Source organism: Leucoraja erinacea, chromosome 35 (genome assembly GCF_028641065.1).
Source record: "Leucoraja erinacea ecotype New England chromosome 35, Leri_hhj_1, whole genome shotgun sequence".
NCBI classification, from domain to species: Eukaryota; Metazoa; Chordata; class Chondrichthyes; order Rajiformes; family Rajidae; genus Leucoraja; species Leucoraja erinaceus.
Window position 1 is genome coordinate 5,765,716 of NC_073411.1, and position 23,967 is coordinate 5,789,682.

General features: G+C 46.6%; 1 protein-coding gene across 1 annotated transcript; it reads right to left on the reverse strand.

Moving 5' to 3' along the window:
- Positions 1-12,066: 12,066 nt before the first annotated feature.
- Positions 12,067-16,458, reverse strand: LOC129713226 (homeobox protein Nkx-3.1-like). The gene is made up of 2 exons (XM_055662160.1): positions 16,201-16,458; positions 12,067-12,700 (listed from the first exon to the last, which is right to left on the reverse strand). The coding sequence occupies exons 1-2, from the start codon at positions 16,412-16,414 to the stop codon at positions 12,333-12,335; spliced, it is 582 nt and encodes a 193-aa protein (XP_055518135.1). The 5' UTR covers positions 16,415-16,458; the 3' UTR covers positions 12,067-12,332.
- Between the last annotated feature and the right edge of the window lie 7,509 nt (positions 16,459-23,967).

The following is a 23,967-nucleotide window of genomic DNA, read 5'->3' on the forward strand; positions in this document are numbered from 1 at the left end:
CAAAACTGCACACACGACTCCAGTTCTCCCCAGTGCCGCTGTACACTCATTAGTACCTTCTTGTGGGGGGCTCCTATACTCACGTCCCTCGGGCCAACATTGCCATTTGCTTTCTTCACACTGTCCCTGCTGTACCTGCATGCCTTACTTTCAGGGTGACTGATGTACAAGACATCCAGTTTCCTCGTTGCAGAGTTTAGATGGTTGAGTTAACCTCCCTTAAACTTTAGAGCCAACAGTGCATAAAAACAGGGACTACTTCGGCCCTGATAATTCTACGCGCCAAAATTGCCAGCAAAACAACTAGGGGACCATTTAACAATTTTATATGAAACAATTACATATGTCTGGAGTGTAAGGAAAACAGAGCACCCGGAGAAAATCCACATGCCTCACAGGAAGACGTACAAACGCTGAACAGACAACCCCATAGTCGGGGATCATAAACCCTGGTCTCTAGCGCTGTAAAGCAGCAACTCTGCCACGGTGCTGTCCTCTGTACCATGTGCCTACATAGCCCTTGCTTGACCTATGTTTCCCATGGGTTAGTACTGGAAAATTGAGCTGAGAGACAAAAATCTCCATGACTAGTTTTGGCAGAGCAGTGCTGACGGGACTGAAGGGCCCTTTCCTGTGTTCAGTTTCTCATGATATCGTGGCCCCAGCATGTGAGTGCCATTGAGAAGAACCCCCGTGAGACTTTTTTGGAATGGGCATTGATTTTCCTGCCACAGTGTATCAGGAATTTGCTGAGAGCACTACATGTAGCAAAGGCGGTGGGTGTAGGCAGGCAACCCTGTGGTTCGGTTGTGCTGAATTACTAAACAGCTATCCAGCATCAAAAACCCAAGCTCACTATTTCTCTCTGGCAATGGACCGGGAGGAGACCCAGGACAGAGGTAAGTATAGATTCCAGAATCAGATTTTATTCGCCAAGTATGTTTTGCAACATTACGAGGAAGTTTCACTGGGCCCTATAGCAAATAGGAGGGTGGAGTTAATAGATAGATAGATAGTAGATAGTAGATAGATAGATAGATAGATAGATAGATAGATAGATAGATAGATAGATAGATAGATAGATAGATAGATAGATAGATAGATAGATAGATAGATAGATAGAAAGATAGCCTTTAATTGTCATTCAGACCGAAGTCTGAACGAAATTGCAGCAGTCATACATATAATACAATACAATAAACAACAAAAAAACACATATTAACATCCACCACAGTGAGCCCACCCAGCATCTCCTCACTGTGATGGAGGCAAAAGTCTTCGGTCTGCAGTCTCTTCCCTTCTCGTTCTCCCTCTCGCCTGGGGTCGTTACCAAACACCCCCCCCCCCCCCCCCCCCCCCCCCCCACCCCCTCCGAGACCTGCTTGATCTCCCAGTTGCAACAAAATTCTAACTCTCCTTCTAATTCCCACACTGACCTTTCTGTCCAGGGTCTCTTCCATTTCCAGCGCGAGGCCACACACAAAACTGGAGGACTAGCACCTCCTGCTGAGCCACGACTTGTAGAAATACAAAGCAAAATGGCCATTGCCACATGCGGTGGCTATGAACTTACAAGGAAGTGTTTGACCAGGGCCCATTGAGCAGTGTGAAGTGTAACACTGGTGAAAGTGATTGAGAAAGTGATCTGTACTGGGTATAACGTCACTCAGGGAAATGGGATCACTGCCAGATTATCCCTCGTTCTACTCGATGGGAAGAGGTGAGGTTGGAATCTTCCACCCCTTGCTTTTGAATAACATGCAAAGTAACAATAAAGGATATTTACATTGTATATAAAAAAACAGACACACTTGCCTGAAAGCAAACAAGACCTTTTCATGAGCTGGTCATTGGCAGTAAATGGACCATGTCAAACACTGGCTTCGAGCTCGAGGCTGGAGCTGACAATTTGCCCATCATCATCCACCCCATTGTTCCCTGTACATGGTATTATCATAACATTCATCTGACTGGAACATCACCGTCTCCCCTGTTTCTGTTCCAGCAAGCAGTGAACTCAATGGTGTTCCATTGAGGGGAGTGTTACAGAGTTTTCAAGAGATTCGCAATAGATTCTTCTCGGAATTTGTTTTTTAAAATTCTGTATCTCTCCTTTCTGATCTTTATTGCAGCAATGTGAATTACAAATGCTCAACATATAGCAAAAGCTAAATAAAGGATCATATAGAATGGTGAAGGACTCTTCTGGCAATCTTTCCATATGTGTTTAGTTTAGATTCGAGTTACAGCGTGGAAACAAGCCCTTCGGCCCACCGAGTCCACACTAGAGGAACTCAGCTGGTCAGGCAGCATCTTTGTGGGGGGGAAAGCCACATGTGTTTTGGGTTGGGATCCTTCTTCAAGATTGTTAGAGGTCTTTAAAATCATGAGAGGGATAGACAGAGTTGACGTGGATAAGCTTTTCCCATTGAGAGTAAGGAAGATTCAAAGAGGACATGACTTGAGAATTAAGGGACAGAAGTTTAGGGGCAACATGGGGGGGGGGAACTTCTTTACTCAGAGAGTGGTAGCGGTGTGGAATGAGCTTCCAGTGGAAGTGGTGGAGGCAGGTTCGATTTTATCATTTAAAAATAAATTGGATAGGTATATGGATGGGAAAGGAATGGAGGGTTATGGTCTGAGTGCAGGTAGATGGGACTAGGGGAAAATAAGTGTTCGGCACGGACTAGAAGGGCAGAGATGGCCTGTTTTTCGTGCTGTAATTGTTATATGGTTATATTGAAGACTGTAGTGGGACAGTACCAGGTAGAAAAAAGGTGAAGGGAAGGGGTTGACACGTGGTTGACTTTTGTCACATTCAGAGCTCAGCAGGGATGGGCACCAAATGCTGGTGAATATATTCACTGCCTGTGAATAAATGGAAGGTTATATTTAATAGTTCAATGGTAATTTATCTGTCACATGTGCAACTGCTGAGTGAAATTCCTCTTGCATATTTACACATGCAGATGCCGCCATGTCTTGGTGCCATTTCCAAAATCTGAGCCATTCGAGCACTCGGTCCACTGGAGCAGTTCCTGATCCAGGTCAGCCCCAGGCTTCTGCAGGGCCTTCCTCCGTCACCTTCAACCGCATCAGCCCATGAAGCCACGTCCCTCTCTTTGCCTGGCCCTGCAGCCTCCTGCAGCCGACTTTGTCAAGTCACATTTATTTATAAAGCACATTTAAAAAACAACTCTCGTTGGCAAAAGTGCTTTACATTTGTTATAAGAATAGCACAACAAAACAAACTACATACATATATACATGTAGCCCTCTCTCAGAGGACGTCAGGAAAGGCTTGGGAGTATAGATAAGTCTTTAGTCTTGACTTAAAAGAGTCGATGGAGGGGGCAGTTCTGATGGGAAAGCTGGAGGCATTACCCTGGTTTACCATCCTACTAACCCTTGCTCCTAGGGTCTGATGACTCTAGTAGCTCCTTCTACGACTAAATAGACAGAAAAATAAGACGCAATGTTTTAAAGTTCAGATTCTGAAGAAGGATCCTGACCCAAAACGTCACCCAGACACGTTCTCCAGTCTTGCTGCCTGGCTCACTGAGTTGCTCCAGCACTTTGTGTCTTTATTTAGTAAACCAGCATCTGCAGTCCCTTTGTTCTGCTCCTTTATTTCAATAGATGAAGATTTGGATCGATTTGGATTTACCTTTGATGGTAAGGACATTGCGTTTGTCCACAACTTGGTGATGTGCGAACAATTATCTTATCATTCAAAAGTCACAAGAGGAGCTTTCAGGTGCTGGACTAATATTTGAAGTGCAATCATATTTAGGAAGGAATGCAATCAACATTTGCTGCCTCGTTGCCTAATGACTGCTTGAGAGGTTCCGCTGCGGAGCTCTTGATGTGGTGACGATAAACTGACAACAGAGAGCTCTACATCCATCAGCCTGGGGATAACCAGTGATATTTATTTTTATTGAAATTGGTGGCATCTGATCTGTTCCATGATTCCTGAGACTTAGGGGTTGGGGGTTCAAGACCTCAGCCCAGCCTGCAATCCAGGTTGAATCTCTCTATCTCTCACCAACAGAGACTTGAAAGGCCAGAGTTGCTTCTTCCTTGACAGCAAGGGCAGCATGGTGGCGCAGCGGAAGAAACATAGAAATTAGGTGCAGGAGTAGGTCATTCGGCCCTTCGAGCCTGCACCGCCATTCAATATGATCATGGCTGATCATCCAACTCAGTATCCCGTACCTGCCTTCTCTCCATACCCTCTGATCCCCTTAGCCACAAGGGCCACATCTAACTCCCTCTTAAATATAGCCAATGAACTGGCCTCAACTACCCTCTGTGGCAGAGAGTTCCAGAGATTCACCACTCTCTGTGTGAAAAAAGTTCTTCTCATCTCGGTTTTAAAGGATTTTCCCCTTATCCTTAAGCTGTGACCCCTTGTCCTGGACTTCCCTAACATCGGGAACAATCTTCCTGCATCTAGCCTGTCCAACCCCTTAAGAATTTTGTAAGTTTCTATAAGATCCCCTCTCAATCTCCTAAACTCTAGAGAGTATAAACCAAGTCTGTCCAGTCTTTCTTCATAAGACAGTCCTGACATCCCAGGAATCAGTCTGGTGAACCGTCTCTGCACTCCCTCTATGGCAATAATGTCCTTCCTCAGATTTTGAGACCAAAACTGTACGCAATACTCCAGGTGTGGTCTCACCAAGACCCTGTACAACTGCAGTAGAACCTCCCTGCTCCTATACTCAAATCCTTTTGCAATGAAAGCTAACATACCATTCGCTTTCTTTACTGCCTGCTGCACCTGCATGCCTACCTTCAATGACTGGTGTACCATGACACCCAGGTCTCGCTGCATCTCCCCCTTTCCCAATCGGCCACCATTTAGATAATAGTCAGCTTTATAGCGCTTACAGTGCCCGAGACCCAGTTCACACCCAACTATGGGTGCGGTCTGTACTGAGTTTGTACGGTCTCGCCTGTGACCGTGTGGGTTTACTCCAAGATCTTCGGTTTCCTCCCACACTCCAAAGACGTACAGGTTTGTAGGTTAATTGGCTTGGGATAAGTGTAAATTGTCCCTAGTGTGTGCAGGATAGTATTAATGTGCGGGGATTGCTGGCCGGTGTGGATTCAGCTGTTTCTGCACAGTATCTCCAAGCTAAACTAAACTAAGATGAAACTAAATCCCCTATTTGAAGGATCCCAACCCGAAACATTGATTGTCCATTTCCTCCCCACATGCTGCCTGACCTTCCCCTGTTTCCATGTTAGATATTTGTCTCAGAGAACATAGAACAGCACAGTACAAGGACAGGCCACTCGGCCCACAACGTCTGTGCCGAACATGACGGCAAACACCAATTCTTATCCACCTGCACATAATCCATATTACACAGGCATAATGCACATAAGCCATTCCCTGCATATCTGTGGGCCGGTCCAAGCGTCTCTTGAATGCCTCTATTGCATCTGCCACCACCACCATCCATGGCAGCACTCCTGACACTCCCCAATCTCTGTGTAAGAACTTGCCCCGCACATCCCCTTAGTAGGAATTTCCTTTCACCTCTGTTATAAACATAGAAACATAGAAATTAGGTGCAGGAGTAGGCCATTCGGCCCTTCGAGCCTGCACCGCCATTCAATATGATCATGGCTGATCATCCAACTCAGTATCCCGTACCTGCCTTCTCTCCATACCCCCTAATCCCCTTAGCCACAAGGGCCACATTTAACTCCCTCTTAAATATAGCCAATGAACTGGCCTCAACTACCCTCTGTGGCAGAGAGTTCCAGAGATTCACCACTCTGTGTGTGAAAAAAGTTATTCTCATCTCGGTTTTAAAGGATTTCCCCCTTATCCTTAAGCTGTGACCCCTTGTCCTGGACTTCCCTAACATCGGGAACAATCTTCCTGCATCTAGCCTGTCCAACCCCTTAAGAATTTTGTAAGTTTCTATAAGATCCCCTCTCAATCTACTAAATTCTAGAGAGTATAAACCAAGTCTAAGAAAGATGTTAAGCTGAGAAAGGGGTGCAGATAGGATTTAAAAGGATGTTGCCAGGACTTGAGTGCCTGAGCTGTAGAGAGAGAGTTGAACAGGCTAGGACTTTATTCCTTTGTGGGGGGGGGGGGGGGGGGGGGGGGGGGGGGGGGGGGGGAGAGGATGAGGGGAAAATCTTATAGAAGTGTATCTAGATCATGAGAGGAATAGATAGGGTAAATCCATAGATAGGGCAAATGCACAGAATCTTTTATCCAGAGTAGGGGAATCAATAACCAGAGGGTTTAGGTTTAAGGTGAGGGGGGAAAGATTTAATAGGAGCCTGATACATAGACAATAGGTGCAGGAGTAGGCCATTCGGCCCATCGAGCCAGTGCCCACCATTCAATGTGATCATGGCTGATCATCCACAATCAGTACCCCGTTCCTGCCTTCTCCCCATACCCCTTGATTCCGCTACCCCTAAGAGCTCTATCTAACTCTCTTGAATGCAATGGGTAACTTTTTAATGCAAAAGGCAGTAGATATATGGAACAAGGTACTGGATGAAATAGTTGAGGCAGGTACTATTACAAAGTTGTAAAACCTTTTTGACAGGTACATGGATAGGATAGATTTATAGTGATAAGAGCCAAACACTGGTAAGTGGGACTAGTGTAGATGGGGCATGTTTGGTCAGTGTGTGCGTTGGGCCAAATGGCCTATTTTCACACAGTATGGCTCTATTTAAACTGTGCCCCACTTACCTTAAAGCCATGCCCTATAGTATCTGATGTTTCCATGCTGGGATAAAGGTGTATTCTATCTATGCCTCTCATAATGTTTCTGGGTGCAAAGCGGAGGCATGTTGCACCAAGCCCTGACTCCCAGAGCAAATGGAAGCTGTACCCATGGCCCATTACCTTGGTTAACGCTTCTTGATGTATTTTCCCAATCGATTCCTGATAAAATGCTGAGGCGCTAATGGCCCCATGCGGAGACTGGCTGTGCTCAGATTCACTAAGACCTGTGTTTGCTTTGGGATGTCATTTAACGTAATAGGCCTTTAAAGAGCAGAGCATAATAGTGTTTGTTTGGACAGTCTTGGGAGATAACTTTCCGGCTCATTAAACAAGATTGAGAGCATTCTCTTAATAACGGGAAGGCAAGATGTGTATCCTGCAGCAAGAGACTGTCAATCATTGCTGGATGTGCCAGGTGACATTTTCTTATCAGCATATGAGCGTTCAGCAACTTCCCCTCTCGCTGTTCCCCCTCTGTGATTCCTCATGCAACATCTTTAATCATCTATATCTCTCGTTATCCCTTAACCCTAACAGTGTGAAGAAGGGTCTCAATAGACAATAGACAGTAGGTGCAGGAGTAGGCCATTCGGCCCATCGATCAATGTGATCATGCGTGATCACCCCCAATCAGTACCCCGTTCCTGCCTTCTCCCCATATCCCCTGACTATCTTTAAGAGCCCTATCTAGCTCTCTCTTGAAAGTATCCAGAGAACCGGCCTCCACCGCCCCCTGAGGTAAAGAATTCCACAGACTCACAACTCTCTGTCTCCATTCTAAATGGCTTACTCCTTATTCATAAACTGTGGCCCCTGGTACTCACAAGCCTCTATGACGAAATAGTGTTTCCTCGTCTCCATTCTAAATGGCTTATCCCTTATTCTTAAACTGTGGCCCCCAGTTCTGGACTCCCCCAACATCGGGAACATGTTTCCTGCCTCTAGCGTGTCCAAACCCTTAACAATCTTATGTGTTTCAATAAGATATCCTCTCATCCTTCTAAACTCCAAAGTGTACAAGCCCAGCCGCTCCATTCACTCAGCATATGACAGTCCCGCCATCCCGGGAATTAACCTTGTAAACCCACGCTGCACTCCCTCAATAGCAAGAATATCCTTCCTAAAATTAGGGGACCAAAATCGGACATCTCGATCGGAAATGTCACGCATTCCTTCTCTCCAGAGATGCTGTTTGTCCTGCTGAGTTAGTCCAGCTTTGTGTGTCTATCTTCGTTATAAACCAGCATCTGCAGCTCATCACTACACACCACTGGCCCCTGAATTGCTTCCAAAGTCAATCCCTGCTCATTCTACCAACCCAGCTACTGTATCTCCCTGATGCCAGCCTCCAGCAACTGCTGGGGTGAAGTCAGGCGGAGATCACACAAGGTACTGCACCATTAGATAAATTGCTCTCCACAGTCCTGGCTATGCCGGATAAAATACAATCTATCTCGTGTTGTAGATGTAGCAACAGATCAAGCGAAAGTAGGCAGCAGGCTTTGTGCTGGATAATTGTCGAGAAAGTTCAAGATTGAAACCGGCCTTGAATTCTTATGCCCCTGTCTTGATTACACGAAACTCCAAGTACTGGACCGGCTGTAAAGCCCTTTGAAAGCGAGGAAAGGAAAAACTCTCATTTTACATTCCCTTTCAGGACATTCAAAACATTGCAATCAATTGCATTCAACATGATGTGTGGCTGCCAATTTTCTTGAAGCAGGCCCCCACAAAGAGATAAAAAATAATCTCTTCAGGATAATGTTTTTTGAGTAGTAAATACTGACCAGGACTGGGGTTGACATCCCTGTTCCTCTTCAAAGCAGTATTTTGTTTTAGTTTTTGAGATACAGCAAGGAAACAGGCCCTTCGGCCCACCAAGTCCATGCCAGCCGTCGATCACCCGTTCACACTAGTTCTATGTTATCCCACTATTGCATCCACTCCCTACACATTAGGAGCAATTTTACACGGGTCAATTAACATACAAACCCACATGTCTTTGGGATGTGGGAGAAAACTGGAGCCTCCGGAGGAATCCCACACGGACACAGGGAGAACGTACATACTCCACACAGACAGCAACCGAGGTCAGGATCGAAACTGGATTTATTGGTGCTGTGAGGCAGCAGCTCTACCAGGAATGCTGGGGTCCATGCTGCCAGAGAGCAGGCAGGGCCTCTGTTTAACAACATAGCTGAAAAGTTGCTACATCAGTGCATGAGACTCTTGGTGCAACACAGAGACATACGTGAGATGGGAGAGGTGGCAGCGGAGGAGTCGTGGGGCACCAGCCAGTGAGCATTAACCACACGTGCGTGAGTGTGTGCCTAACCTGACTTTAGAAGCAAATCCCTGACTGCACTGAACTGTCAGCCGGGATTTAATCATGAAGTCGTAAAGGAATAATGCATGGCCCTTCTGCCCATTGAATCTCTGCCCTTCATCAATCACCCATCTACACCCATCCCACATTGATCCCATTTGTCTTTATCCCATTCTCGCCAACCAACCCAACTTTATACCCTTCACCTACTCAGTGGAGGTCATTTGCAGTAACCAATAGGGCAACACAGTGGCGCAGCAGTAGAGTTGCTGCCTTAAAGCACCAGAGATCCGGGTTCGATCCTGACTATGGGTGCTGCCTGTATGGAGTTTGTACGTTCTCCCTGTGACTCCAGTTTCCTCCCACATTCCAAAGACATGCAGGTTTGTAGGTTAATTGACTTTGGTACAATAAATTGCACAATTCTCCCTAATGTGTAGGATAGTGCTGCTGTCGGCACAGACTCGGTGGACCTCAAACAGCCTGTTTCTGCACTGTTTCCCTAAAGTCTAAAGTCTGTCAAAGCTTTACTATACTCTACTACAGTATTCAGTATACTATACCACTCTATACTATACTGTTCGATACTATACTAATACAATAATATACTATACAATACATTAAAGATCTATTAATCCACTGTCTGACCATTCAGAAATTTCAATGGTTTTGCATGTAGCTCAACATATGAAGACTGCAATTTCCTTTCACTCTGACTGTTACTGGTTCCCGGCCTCTCCGAGATGAGGAAAACATTTTTTACACAGAGAGTGGTGAATCTCTGGAATTCTCTGCCACAGAAGGTAGTTGAGGCCAGTTCATTGGCTATATTTAAGAGGGAGTTAGATGTGGCCCTTGTGGCTAAGGGGATCAAGGGGTATGGAGAGAAGGCAGGTACGGGATACTGAGTTGGATGATCAGCCATGATTGTGTTGAATGGCAGTGCATGCTCGAGGGGCCGAATGGCCTACTCCTGCACCTATTTTCTACGTTTATATGTTTCTCCAACAATTCCCCTCGGCCCTGGCTCCTGAAATCCCTGGCTATTCATCAGAGCCCCAATTCCCATGCTCCCCAATCACATACTTGGACCCTGATTCTGCCCTACCTACAAAGTCACTTGGTTCTTTTGGCCACGTTTCCTTGAAACGTATTGGGTCTGCTGGAAAGAAACTGTGTAATATCCATTTACAAAGTCATTTAAAAGTGTGTTGAGAAATTAGTAAAATGACATCTGATAGTCTGGAAAATCTGCTGGTCTGGCAACCCCGAAGTCTCAAGCATGTTGGATTAATGGAAGATCGACACAAAAAGCTGGAGTAACTCAGGTACACATGTTTGGCCCATATCCCTCTAAACCCATCTATCCATGTACCTGTCTAAATGCTTCTTAAACGTTGCGATAGTACTTGCCTCAACTACCTCCTCCAGCAGCTTTTCCCATATGCCCATCAACCATTCTGTAAAAACAGCAACCCTATTAAATCTTTTCCCCTCACTTTAAACCTATATCCTCTGGTTTTTGATTTCCCTACTCTGGGCAAGAAACTCTGTGCGTTTACCTGATCTATTCCTCATGATTTTGTACATCTTTATAGGGTCACCTCATCCTCCAAAACTCCAAGGAATAAGGTCCTAATCTGCTCAACCTCTCCCTAAACTCAGGCCCTCGAGTCCTGGCAACATCCTTGTCAATCTTCTTTGCACCCTTTCGAGCTTGACACCATCTTTCTTATAACCTTGTCCCCAAATCTGAAAATAATACTCTAAATGTGGCCTCACAACATTTTACCTCCCAACTTCTACACTCAATAGACACAACAAACTGGAGTAACTCAACAGGACAGGCATTGCCTTTAATTTTGGCATGACTGTCGCTGGGAGTATACCCACCCCATCCATCCCGAGCATGAAGATGAGTTCAGAGAACCGAGGGAAATCTAGACCAGGATTCTATTTGGAAGATGGATAGATGGATGGACTAATGGGGGAGTTGTGTCAGGGGTGGCACGGTGGCGCCAGAGACCCGGGTTCGATCATGACTACTTCCATACCGAATTTGTTCGTTCTCCCCGTGACCGCGTGGGTTTTCTGCGGGTGCTCCGGTTTCCTCCCACACTCCAAAAGACGTACAGGTTTGAAGGTCAATTGGCTTCAGTAAAATTGTAAATTGTCCGTAGTGGCCGGATTGTGCTAGTTAGTGTACGGGTGGGGGGGTGATCGCTGATCGGCGAAGACCCGGTCGGCCGAAGGGCTTGTTTCCCCGCTGTATCTCTGAAGTCTAGCCAGCCTCTATGTCTGGGGCGGTACTCCAGTGTCGTGAAGATGCACACCTTTGTAGCAAACACGCCAAGCGCGCTATTAGCATCTCCCACCAATAAAACACACCGGTAACACAAAAGCTACAAAAAATAACTATAACTTTATTACAAACATGGCAGGCAACAATATTGATTTACAATTTAATTCCGGTCCCAGTAATAAGTTGTAAACTGCATAGACTTGGGGGCTTTGGTTTGTCTTTCTGCAAAAATATTATTTGTTTGTTTTTAATGTGTACATATATATTTGTAATGTGTGTGTGTGTGTGTGTATATGTGTGTGTATATACATATCTAGATGTATAGTATATGTATATGTATATGTATCTATATGTATAGTATATGTATATGTATATGTATCTATATGTATAGTATATGTATATGTATATGTATCTATATGTATAGTATATGTATATGTATATGTATATGTATAGATATGTATATTGTACGTATATGTATGTATACACACATTAAACTTTTTTTTCTTGTTTATTATATTTACAGTTTAGTATGTTTACATATTCTTGTGTTTAAGAAGGAACTGCAGATGCTGGAAAATCGAAGGTACACAAGAATGCTGGTGAAACTCAGCGGGTGCAGCAGCATCTATGGAGCGAAGGAAGTAGGCAACGTTTCGGGACGAAACGTTGCCTATTTCCTTCGCTCCATAGATGCTGCTGCACCCGCTGTATACATACTCTGTTGTGCTGCTGCAGGTAAGAACTGTATTGTTCTGTCTGGGACATATGACGAGAAAACACTCTTCACCCTTGCGATGGGGAAAGGTGGGTTGAGATCGGTCAGCTTCGGGATGGGGGAAATCGCAGAGGGACCAGGATCAGGGACTGAATAAATAAAGTGCGTTGTCGCTGCTGGCGAGGCCGGGGCCGAGCCGAGCCGAGCCGAGCTCAGCTCACCAGAGAGAGGGGGTGAAAGCACCCAGACAGTACAAGTAGGGATGGTGGCGGTAGCTTTGGTAGGCGTGTACCAGCGATGCCCCTGCGCTCTCTGCTGCGCTCGCTTGGCCCTTGGGCGCGGCCGACATCATCTTCCTCTTGGTCTTGTACCTGCGGTTCTGGAACCATATTTTCACCTGGGTCTCGGTGAGCTTCAGCGCCCCGGCCAGCTCCGCCCTCTCCGGCGCCGACAGGTACCTCTGGCCGTCGAACGTGCGCTCCAGTTCCAGCACCTGGGTGTGCGAGAAGGCCGCTCGCGAACGCCGCTTCTTCGGGCTTCTCGCCCGAGCGGTGGAACCGTCCCCCTTCCTGTGTGTGGCGGTGTCTATAGACAGCAACGAAAGCAAACACAAACTTAGCGAGGCGGGGCATGTGGTCGACCCACCACCGGGGAAAGGCAGTGGTCGGTGGTTAGATTCAAACCCACCAAATCACCCCCTTTACCCAATGTGGAAATGCCAAAGACTTAGACTTAATGTGTGAGAGGGAAAGTTTAAAGATGATGTGCGTAACAACTATTCATGTTCCTTCTCTCCAGAGATGCTGCCTGTCCCGCTGAGTTACTTCAACGTTTTTTGTCTACGGTTTAAACCAGCAGTTCCAATCTGCAGTTCCTTCTTACACAGCAGCCATTTTTAAAAATTCGAATCTCTCCACTATTTAAGTCACAGTTTAAGGATAAGGGGGAAGTCTTTTAGGACCGAGATGAGATTTGTTTTTTTCACACAGAGAGTGGTGAATCTGTGGAATTCTCTGTCACAGAAAGTAGTTGAGGCCAGTTCATTGGCTATATTTAAGAGGGAGTTAGATGTGGCCCTTGTGGCTAAAGGGATCAGGGGGTATGGAGAGAAGGCAGGTACAGGATACTGAGTTGGATGATCAGCCATGATCATATTGAATGGCGGTGCAGGCTCGAAGGGCCGAATGGCCTACTCCTGCACCTATTTTCTATGTTTCTATATTAATTACTTCAAAGATAAAGCATGGAAATATGCCCTTTAATCGACACCATTGAAAACTGAACGGCACTCCCTCGTAACCCCGGATCACAGATGCCTCATTCCCCCTCCACACCACGGACCTCCTTCCTAAGACCCTACCACCCGGTCTAACACATAACACAGCGCATTCAATTTCTCCTGAGAAGTTGTCATCTCCTCCCCAGGACTACATCAGACTAAAGATACCTTAACAACATAGACTTACAGGTAGAACCCCGCCTCCCCTCTCTTGATCGCTGTTCAGAAATTAGGCGCCAGAGCTGTAAGACTGTCCTTGGACAAAGTGATTGGCAACAAAGTGTTCTGTCGATAGACGCAACTGAGCGAGTCAGTCATCGTCTACAGAGATGTTGCCTGACTCGCTGAGTTACTTTGCGTCCGTCCTTGATGTAAACCAGTTCTATGTTTCTACACGTGTTCTGTAGCTAAGTCCGAATCAGTGAGAGCGATTGTGTAAAGGCTCGTTCTATGGCCATTGACACAGTAGGAGGCCATTCACCCCATCGTGTGTCGGGCAACCCCCGGCACAACAATCCCACCCCTTACACCTCTGCTTAAGCCCACCGCCCCTTCTCTGATTTTAGTTTCCTATCTTCCTCAAATAAGAACAAAGTATTAGTTCGACACCCCAGTCCGTTCCCATTGGGCGAGTTGCAAACTATTTCACCAAGGCTTTAAAAATCAACGCAGTTGAGGCCCCACATACCACCATTTCCAATTGAAATACCTGGGACTCTGATCGGGTCCAATGTCATGTGTATTCCATGGGGATATTCAGGAACCTGCAGTGCACTTACCTATGAAGAACGATGCGTATGGGAATATTAAGTCAGGGGATACGGGGAGAAGGCAGGAACGGGGTACTGATTGGCGATGATCGGCCATGATCACATTCAATGGCGGTGCTGGCTCGAAGGGCCGAACGGCCTACTCCTGCACCTATTGTCTATTGTTTATTAAAGCGAGGTAGAGTCATAGAGCCCCTTGGCCCAACTTGCCCACACCGCCCAACATGTCCCATCTTCACTAGTCCCACCTGCCTGTGTTTGTCCCTCTAAACCTGTTCTATCCGTGTACCTGTCTAAATGTTTCTGGAACACGGCGATAGTACCTGCCCCAACTACCTCCTCCGGCAGCTCGTCCACGGACACCGCTCTTTCGGGTTGCTATTAGCCATGATCACAATCAATGGCGGTGCAGGCTCGAAGGACCGAATGGCCTCCTCCTGCACCTATTTTCTATGTTTCTATGTTTCTACCAAAAACCCGTGTCCTGTGTAATGTCATTTCACTATTAAAGCAGTTGGGCGCGGTGTACATCACCTCTCCCTCACATTTTCTGATCGCCCTGAATTCGTTGTTTTGCCCACCTGCATTAAGGGGGGGGGGGGGGGGGGGTAACGCGACAGAAAGCACATGAAATTGCTTTGGCCATATCCCATTCCACCCGTTAACACGACATGTGGGGGTGGAGGGGGGAAGGCAGGAGAATGGGGTTGGGAGGGGAAGCTAGATCGGCCATGAATGACCCAATTCTACTCATATAACTGATGACCTTAGGTTCGCTACCAGACCACACACAGAACATAGAACAGTGCTGGACAAACTCAGCGGGTGCCTCTTTCATTCCCTTCCTAGCTGCTGCTCCACCCCCCGACATTCTCCAGCACTTTTTGTCTACCTTCGATTTTCCAGCATAGAACAGTGCAGCACAGGAACGTCCCTTCGGCCCACAATGTCCGTTCTGACTGTAAGACAAACTAACCTCCTCTGTCTGCTTGTGATCCACATACTCCAATCCTTTCATTTCCATCTGCGCCCCTAACGTATCTGCCTCCACCACCACACCTGGCACCCTTACACCCTCTGTGTAAAATAACTCCCCCCCCCCCCCCCACACAATTTTAACGTTCCCCCCTCTCACCTTAAGCTGTGCTTTATCGTATTTGACATTTTCACCCTGTGGGGAAAAACAGCTCTGACTGTCTACGCAAACAGCCCATCTTGAACGCTTCTCGTTCTAACACTGCACATTTAATGAAACATAGAAACATAAAAAATAAGTGCAGGAGTAGGCCATTCGGCCCTTCGAGCCTGCACCGCCATTCGATATGATCATGGCTGATCATCCAACTCAGTATCCTGTACCTGCCTTCTCTCCATACCCCCTGATCCCTTTAGCCACAAGGGCCACATCTAACTCCCTCTTAAATATAGCCAATGAACTGGCCTCGACTACTCTCTGTGGCAGAGAGTTCCAGAGATTCACCACTCTCTGTGTGAAAAAAGTTCTTCTCGTCCCTGTTTTAAAGGATTTCCCCCTTATCCTTAAGCTGTGACCCCTTGTCCTGGACTTCCCCAACATCGGGAGCAATCTTCCTGCATCTAGCCTGTCCAACCCCTTAAGAATTTTGTAAGTTTCTATAAGATCCCCTCTCAATCTCCTAAATTCTAGAGAGTATATAGCCAATGAACTGGCCTCAACTACCTTCTGTGGCAGAGAATTCCACAAATTCGCCACTCTCTGTGTGAAAAATGATTTTCTCATCTCGGTCCTAAAAAACTTCCCCCTAATCCTTAAACTGTAGTAAGATCCCTTGTTCTGGACTTCCCCAACATCGGGAATAATCTTCCTGCATCTAGCCTGTCCAATCCCTTAAGAATGTTGTAAGTTTCTATAAGATCCCCCCCGCAATCTTCTAAATTGAACGCACCGACTTGTTTGACTTGTACCGGAGCGGTAGTCTGCAGGTGCCGAGGGTTTGTTAGCGGGAGCAACAGTCGAGGCGGAGAGAGCGGATCCGCCCATCGGGGAACTATCTTACCTCCGACTTCCAGACCCGCCGCTTCCTCGCCTCCAGTCCCGAGCACGGACTTCGGATCCCGGCCGCGTCTGGCCGTCTCGCCGGCTGAGTGGCCGCCGTCCGGCACGTCGCCTTCTGAAGGGGCCGGCCTCTGCTTGGCACCCCCCGGTACCTCCTTGTGGGCTAGAATATCTTGGATGAGGAAGGACGTGAAGGGTTTCGTGGAGACTGACATCTCTGTAGCGTGGAGCCCACTCTCTCCCTCCACGGTCAAGGTGAACTAGGCCAGAGACAGAAAGTGTCAAGGTGGGTTCCGTAGCGGGGTTTTATACCCGAAGGGTAACCAAGGTGGTGGAGGGGGGGCGGAGTCAAGTTCCTCTCCAGATGCAGCTAATGCTACACTGGGCATTGGAAACACCGGCCGCGCTTATTCCTTCGCCCCCACCCACCCCCCTCCTCCCCTTCCTCCCCTTCCTCAAAGCTTCTACAGTGTCAGGCAGTCAAAAGTCAGCTGATACTTCTGGAGTCGTTTACTGCGTTCACTGGAATTTAACCCTTGTGATTCATTCCCTCGACAGCTGAAGTATTTACACAGATAGATGTATAGACAGGGTGGAACGGCAGGATGCGGGTTTATACCGAGGATAAACATAATATTCCCGTATCCCCTCCTATGTCACTCTTCCTCAGCCAACTATGGGCCACCGTGGGCCTAACCATTTCGTGACAATCTGTTACTCTCTCTCTCTCTATCTCTCTTTCTCTCTCCCTCTCTCTCTTCCCTTCTCTCTCTCTCTCTCTCTCTCTCTCTCTCTCTCTCTCTCTCTCTCTCTCTCTCTCTCTCTCTCTCTCTCTCTCTCTCTCTCTCTCTCTCTCTCTCTCTCTCTCTCCTCTCTCTCTCTCTCTCTCTCTCTCTCTCTCTCTCTCTCTCTCTCTCTCTCTCTCTCTCTCTCTCCTCTCCCCCTCTCCCCCCCCCTCCTTCCCCCTCTACTTTTAGTCTGAAGAAGGGTCCGCTGTTGTACATGGGCTGGGTGTTAACCTTGTTTCACTGAGTTTCACTGTCTGTATAACCTAGCCCACAGCCAACAGCTGAACAACTTTCCTTGATCATCGTTACTTTTTGCATATCTTTCATTGATTTAGCCATAGAGTGATACAATATGGAAACAGGCCCTTCGGCCCAACTTGTCTGCACCGACTACACTAGTCCCACCTTCCTGCGATTGGTCCATATCCCTCCAAACTTGCCCTATCCATGTACCTGTCTAACCGTTCCTTAAAAACGTTGGGGATAATGCCAGCCTCAACTACCTCCTGTGGCAGCTTGTTTCATCCGCCCACCACCTTGTGTGTGAAAAAGTTACTCCTCAGATTCGATGGTAGGGAGGTCAGAGCCGATGATGGACTCTGTTTGCAGTGTTTGTTACTTTTTGTAGTATTCTTCGCTCCTGAAGAGAAAGCTCGTAACATTACAGCCTGAAATGCCCTCTGACCATTTCCCTCCCACAGATGCTGCCTGACCGTTCGAGATCCTCTAGCACTTTGTGTTTCACTCATATCTCCATAATCTGCAGTCTCGTGTGCCTCCTCTGAGACCGGGAATGGTCCCCGACTTGTTCCTCCCGCCCGAGCTCCCAGTTCCAATGAAATGCTAGGCGTGAAAAACAACTCCTAGGAAACTTAAGTTTGTAGGAAGGAACCGCAGATAGACACAAAAAGCTGGAGTAACTCAGCGGGACAGGCAGCATCTATGGAGAGAAGGAACGGGTGACGTTTCGGGTCGAGACCCTTCTTCGCACTGCACATTCTGGTTTAAACCGAAGATGTCTCGACGGGAACCGCCACCCATTCCCTCTGTCCAGAGATGCTGACTGTCCCGCTGAGTCACTCCAGCATTTTGCATCTATCTGGGAAACTTGATCCCGAAAGACAGTCTTGGTGGGCTGCTTTGACATGACCCTAAGCTGGCCCTCGCAATGCAAGAGTGCCTGCTTGCTGTTTGCCCATTACCCAGCACCTTGTTTTACTTGCTGGACTAAACTGCCTCCATCCTGGGTGGTCCGCGTTAACTCCTGCAAGTCTGGCCAACAGTTTAGCGAGCAGCCCCCATTGCACCGCTTCACCTGCACAACCGATTGCCTCTGTTTGTTTGTGTTCGTCGCCGCCGTTCTCACAGCAGAAACTACCCTGAAGCCCATTGAATGTATGTTTTCCCACACACGACCCCGGTTGGCCTTTTCCGCTCAAATAAAAATATCCCCGTCTTTGCAGATGCTGCCTGCAGACCTGATGCTTCAGCTTGTTTCATTGTGTCCTAAAAATGTACTCGTTCAGCTGAACTCTTCCTGTTTACTTATTTGGCCTCTTCATTCAGAACAATCGCTGGCTCAAGCTGTGGCTTTATATTCACGTCTCCTGATTCAGATGGTTGTGAGTTCAAGTCCCATACACGAGATAGAAATAACAACAAGGCTTACAGTACACTACAGTACTTGCAGAGGTTGCTGGGGGTATCATCTATTGGTATTATTGGCAAGTGAAAATATTTGCGTGCTGTCCAGTCCAAATATACTATACATGTGTGCGATCAAGCTAAACACGAGTATAACAGGTGGCGCAGCGGTAGAGTTGCTGCCTTACAGCACCAGGGTCCCAGGTTCGATCCTGACTACGGGTGACCTGGGTTTTCTCCGAGTTTCTAAACTAAACACGCAGTTCAAAGATATGCATTCCATAGAAACATAGAAAATAGGCCATTCAGCCCTTCGAGCCAAACTCAATGCCCCGAACTATGAAGGCAAGCACACCTTATCACAATAGAGCGTAAAGTTGGCTGAAAGCAGACAAGGCCACAGATAGATTATCAGACACAACGCCAAGTCTATATATAGAGGACAGGGGTTTAAGATGAGAGGGGAGAAAGTCAAGGACACCTTGGGGTCGTAGGATCTCACCCAGAGAGTGGTAGCTCTATGGGACACGTTAATGGGAACTGTAGCTGGGAACAGCTACATATATTGAACTAGGTCCATGGATAGGAAAGGTTTAGATGTATATGGGTCAGATGCCAGGGATGAAACCCTGTTTGTGCAAAGACCAGTTACCGATTGCATAACTCCATGAAAAGGGGTCTGAAAAAGGGTCTCGACCCGAAACATCACCTCTTCCTTTTCTCGGGGGAGGCTGCCTGTCCCGCTGAGTTACTCCAGCTTTTTTGCGCTTATCTGCGGAGAGGAAGGCAATTGCATCAAAGAGTGGGGGAGAGCGCCGCCCAGAGATGAAGTAGAGTATTGCTTTAACAGAGAGAACCTGATCAGCCCCTCACATCCGCACCTGCGATTAATAAACGAAGAACGGGCAAGTGAGACTAAATGGAAAGCCACCCTGAAGCAGAGACATCGACTGGTTGTGCCTCTCTACAGACGCTGCCTGACCCGCTGAGTTCCTTTGTTTTGAGCGTCACATCCCAGCATCTGCAGTCTCTTGTGTATCCAAAAGTTGAGATAATTTTTCCCGTCAGGTAGAGTTGCCGCCTCACAGCGCCAGAGACCCGGGTTCGATCCTGACTACGTTCTCCCTGTAACCTGCGTGGGTTTTTCCCCCCAAGATCTTCGGTTTCCTCCCACACTCCAAAGACGTACAGCTTTGTAATAAATGCAAACCAACAGAGGGGTCTTAACGGGGATAGATTCCGGCGGAACCCACCGGACTTCTACCCAAAGATCTTATAGGATCTATAGGATCTTTGCTTCTGCCTGTCCTGCTGAGTTACTCCAGCATTTTGTGTCTATCTTCGGTGTAAACCAGTTCCTTGCTACACGTAGCCCACCGGCACCCGTTGTAAAGTCTCATTCATCTCCCAATCCTTGAGAATCATTCATTCCTCTACACAGCTTATCACAATTGTGGACCTCACACGGTCTAATCATCGCGTTTAATGAACTTAAGGAAGTTTGTCCGAGTTTTGAAAATGAAACGAGTATTTGGAGTGGTTCCTGAAACGAAATACGCAACGAAAAAAAAAGATATTTACCAATTTTCGGGCAGAACTTAACTAATAAGGTAGTAATTCTACATTTTGAACGTTTGCCTTTGTTTAGTCTTGTCTGTTCTATTAATTTAATCAAACTCTGTAATACTGGTTTTGTTGAAAAGTGCTATATAAATAAAGATTATTATTATTATTGTGTGAAATTAAACGAGTTTCCCACCAGAGTCGGGAACATTAAACGATGAACAGATTCTGAATATTTTTATTTAACATTTTTTAATCGCTAAAATGTGACCATTTCTCATTGAAGATCTGAGTTTGTGCACCAAGAGCTTAGATTACATTAAAACTTCTGTAATGTGTCGGAGCTCAGAAGCGTAAACTCTTCGGAAATGCACGGGAATTCGTTTGAACCAGTAACACGATATAAATGATCTAATTCTAATTATTAACTAAATCCAAATCGGTACATGAATTGAGGGAGTGGAGCGTAGGTTTACAAGGTTAATTCCCGGGATGGCGGGACTGTCATATGCTGAGAGAATGGAGCGGCTGGGCTTGTACACTCTGGAGTTTAGAAGGATGAGAGGTGATCTCATTGAAACATATAAGATTGTTAAGGGCTTGGACACGCTAGAGGCAGGAAACGTGTTGGGGGAGTCCAGAACCAGGGGCCACAGTTTAAGAATAAGGAGTAAGCCATTTAGAACGGAGACGAGGGAAACACTTTTTCTCACAGAGAGTGGTGAGTCTGTGGAATTCTCTGTCTCAGGTGGAGGCGGGTTCTCTAGATGTTTTCAAGAGAGAGCTAGATAGGGCTCTTAAAAATAGCGGAGTCAGGGGATATGGGGAGAAGGCGGGAACGAGGTGCTGATTGGGGATGATCAGACATGATCACATTGAATGGCGGTGCTGGCTCTCTACCTTCTAAACTCTACTGTAAAGTGTCGAAACAAGGAACTACAGATGCTGGTTTACCATAAAACGACACAAATAATGTTCCGTATGATGAAGGGGTCCTATCCACATTCTCCAGAGATACTGCCGGACCCGCCGAGGTACTCCAGCTATTTGTGTTTAATTTCGAAATAATCACTACTGAAATTGCTCGATGCTGAATTGCATAGACTCGATGCCAGTTCCTACCGGTTGCCATCGGGATTATCAATTTACATGCCTTGCATTTCCGTTCATTGAATCACTCTGATACACGTCGGCCCCAGGATACGAGCTCGATTTATGGACATCCCATTGGAGTGTTGGGAGAGGAGCTTCCTCCCGTTTTAATTTGTTTAACGACGTCCTTCAGCGCGCTTTAAGATTACCTCTCAGACTTTAATATAACGTTATGAGATGTAACGTCCAATTGTATTTGACATGGCTCCTGCCAAAACACTGAAAGTTCTGTAATGTTTTCTGCTGCGTTCAAATATCGATGCTGTTATTGATCCACACAAATCTCGGGGCAGTCTTTGGTTGATCGTTCCCCCCCCCCCCCCCCCCCCCCCCCCCCCCCCCCCCCCCCCCCCCCCCCCCCCCCCCCCCCCCCCCCCCCTCTTTCCCTTCCAAAAGAAAATCAGCCACAACACTGTAAAATGTTTACACCAGCCTTGAGTTTTAAAATAAATTGCTTGTCTACCCGGAAACACTCAATATGTGGAAAAGACAAAATGATGATGATAAAACTGTTTAAAATACGAAATGCCAATTATAATATAGCCAGCACTAATTAGCAATCTGTGTAGTGTGATGTTATTACTGCATTCAGCCATCAACGTGTCGTTTGATGACTTGGAAATTCAAATGACTCTCTGGATATGTTCATTAGAATTAAATGCATTTGGTGCAACGGTGGCTATAACTGAACAATTATTACACGCAAAGAACGAATCTCTGTAATTCTAAAAATAAAACACATGGTTTTGCCACCGACCCATCTCGGATTATTCGCAAACTGATGGTCGAATGAGAGTCGTCCCCCCCCCCCCCCCCCCCCCCCCCCCCCCCCCCCAAATACATGACTGCAATGGCTGTGCAGAACGAGATACAAGGATCGTTAAAATGCTGCTAATTCGGTTGATAGTCATCGACGCCATATTTACATTGAACTGAAACGAAACCACTCCTTACTTGGAGAATTAGCCACCCTGAAAGCAGGTACCATCCATCATAACATTTAAGAGACATTTGGACAGGTACGTGGACAGGATAGGTTTAGAGGGCTATGGGTCAAACGCGGACAATTGGGACTAGTGTAGATGGGACGTGTTGGTCGGTGTGAGCAAGTTTATATGAATTATTAATATTGAGGATATTTAAATCGTGACCTAACCAGAAATCAAAAGGGCAACAAATACATGGGCGACAGATGAGCGGGTTAGTGTGATGTAGAACTGGGGCAACCTCAGGGTAATTAATACAAGCAACTGACCAAGAACGTCGTTTGACAAAGATGTTTCAACGCGGACACGTTTGGGCCAAACTTTGCTCTTTTACCATAATGTTAAGCCCCTATTTATATTCAAGTGAGCTTATTGTCATGTGTCCCTGATAGGACAATGAAATTCTTGCTTTGCTTCTGCACACGGAACATAGTAGGCATTGACTACAAAACAGATCAGTGTGTCAATGTACCATTATATAAATATATACACACATGAATAAATAAACTGATATAGTGCAAATAACAGATAAAGGGGTATTAATGTTCAGAGTTTAGTCTGAGCCAGGTTTAATAGCCTGATGGCTGTGGGGAAGTAGCTATTCCTGAACCTGGATATTATAGTATATTTATAGTGTGAAGAAGTGTCTCGATCCGAAACGTCACCCCTTCCTTCTATCCAGAGATGCAGCCTGTCCAGCTGAGTTACCCCTGCATTTTTTTTGTCTGAGTTACCCCTGCATTTGTCTATCTTCGGTTTAAACCTGCATCTGCAGTTCCTACACTTCAGTTTAGCTTATTATCACTTGTACAGTGAAAGGCGTGTTGTTGCGTGCTGACCAGCCAGCAGAAACACTATGCAATGATTACAACCGAGGCTTCCACAGTGTACAGACAGGAAATTGAGATGTTGGAGTGGAGGGGTTGAAAATAGTGGAGGACTGTAACGTGTAATTGCAGATCCACTTCTGGGACCAGCACGCGGAGGGTCGCTTGGCTTGTGTCCATCTTGGCATCCAAGATGTATATTGATGAACGGTTCTTCAGTTTAAAATAATTGTATGAAAACATCAATAAAAATGACGGTAGACAAAAATGCTGGAGAAACTCCGCGGGTGAGGCGGCATCTATGCATCTGCAGATCCTTCTTAAATAGAAATTAAGATGTCGTTTCAATGATCCAGGGTCCACTCGAGTTCCTGCGGTGCCAGCTGATCCAACTTGCACTTTATAGCGACGCCCTGGCACAATTATAACATACGCCGACACAACAAAGTGTGTCCCTCCACCGTCAAAGCCCCTTTAACTGAGTACTGCTGCCAAAGCCAGCGGGGGTAGTGCAGGATGAGAGGGGAGGGGTGGCGGATGTTTGGTGGACGGGTTGAATATACACCTTGGATCTTGTCATTCGCTGTGTGACACTGCCACCTAGTGACGGCCGGCAGAGATGCTGAATAACCTGCCTGGAACCTTATATATGGAACCTTACATGGATAAAGAACTGGTTGCAGACAGGAAGCAAAGAGTAGGAATTAACGGAGGAGTAGGAGTAGGAATCCATTTCAGAATGGCAGGCAGTGACTACTGAGGTACCGCAAGGCTCGGCCCAGTTATTCACAATATACATCAACGATTT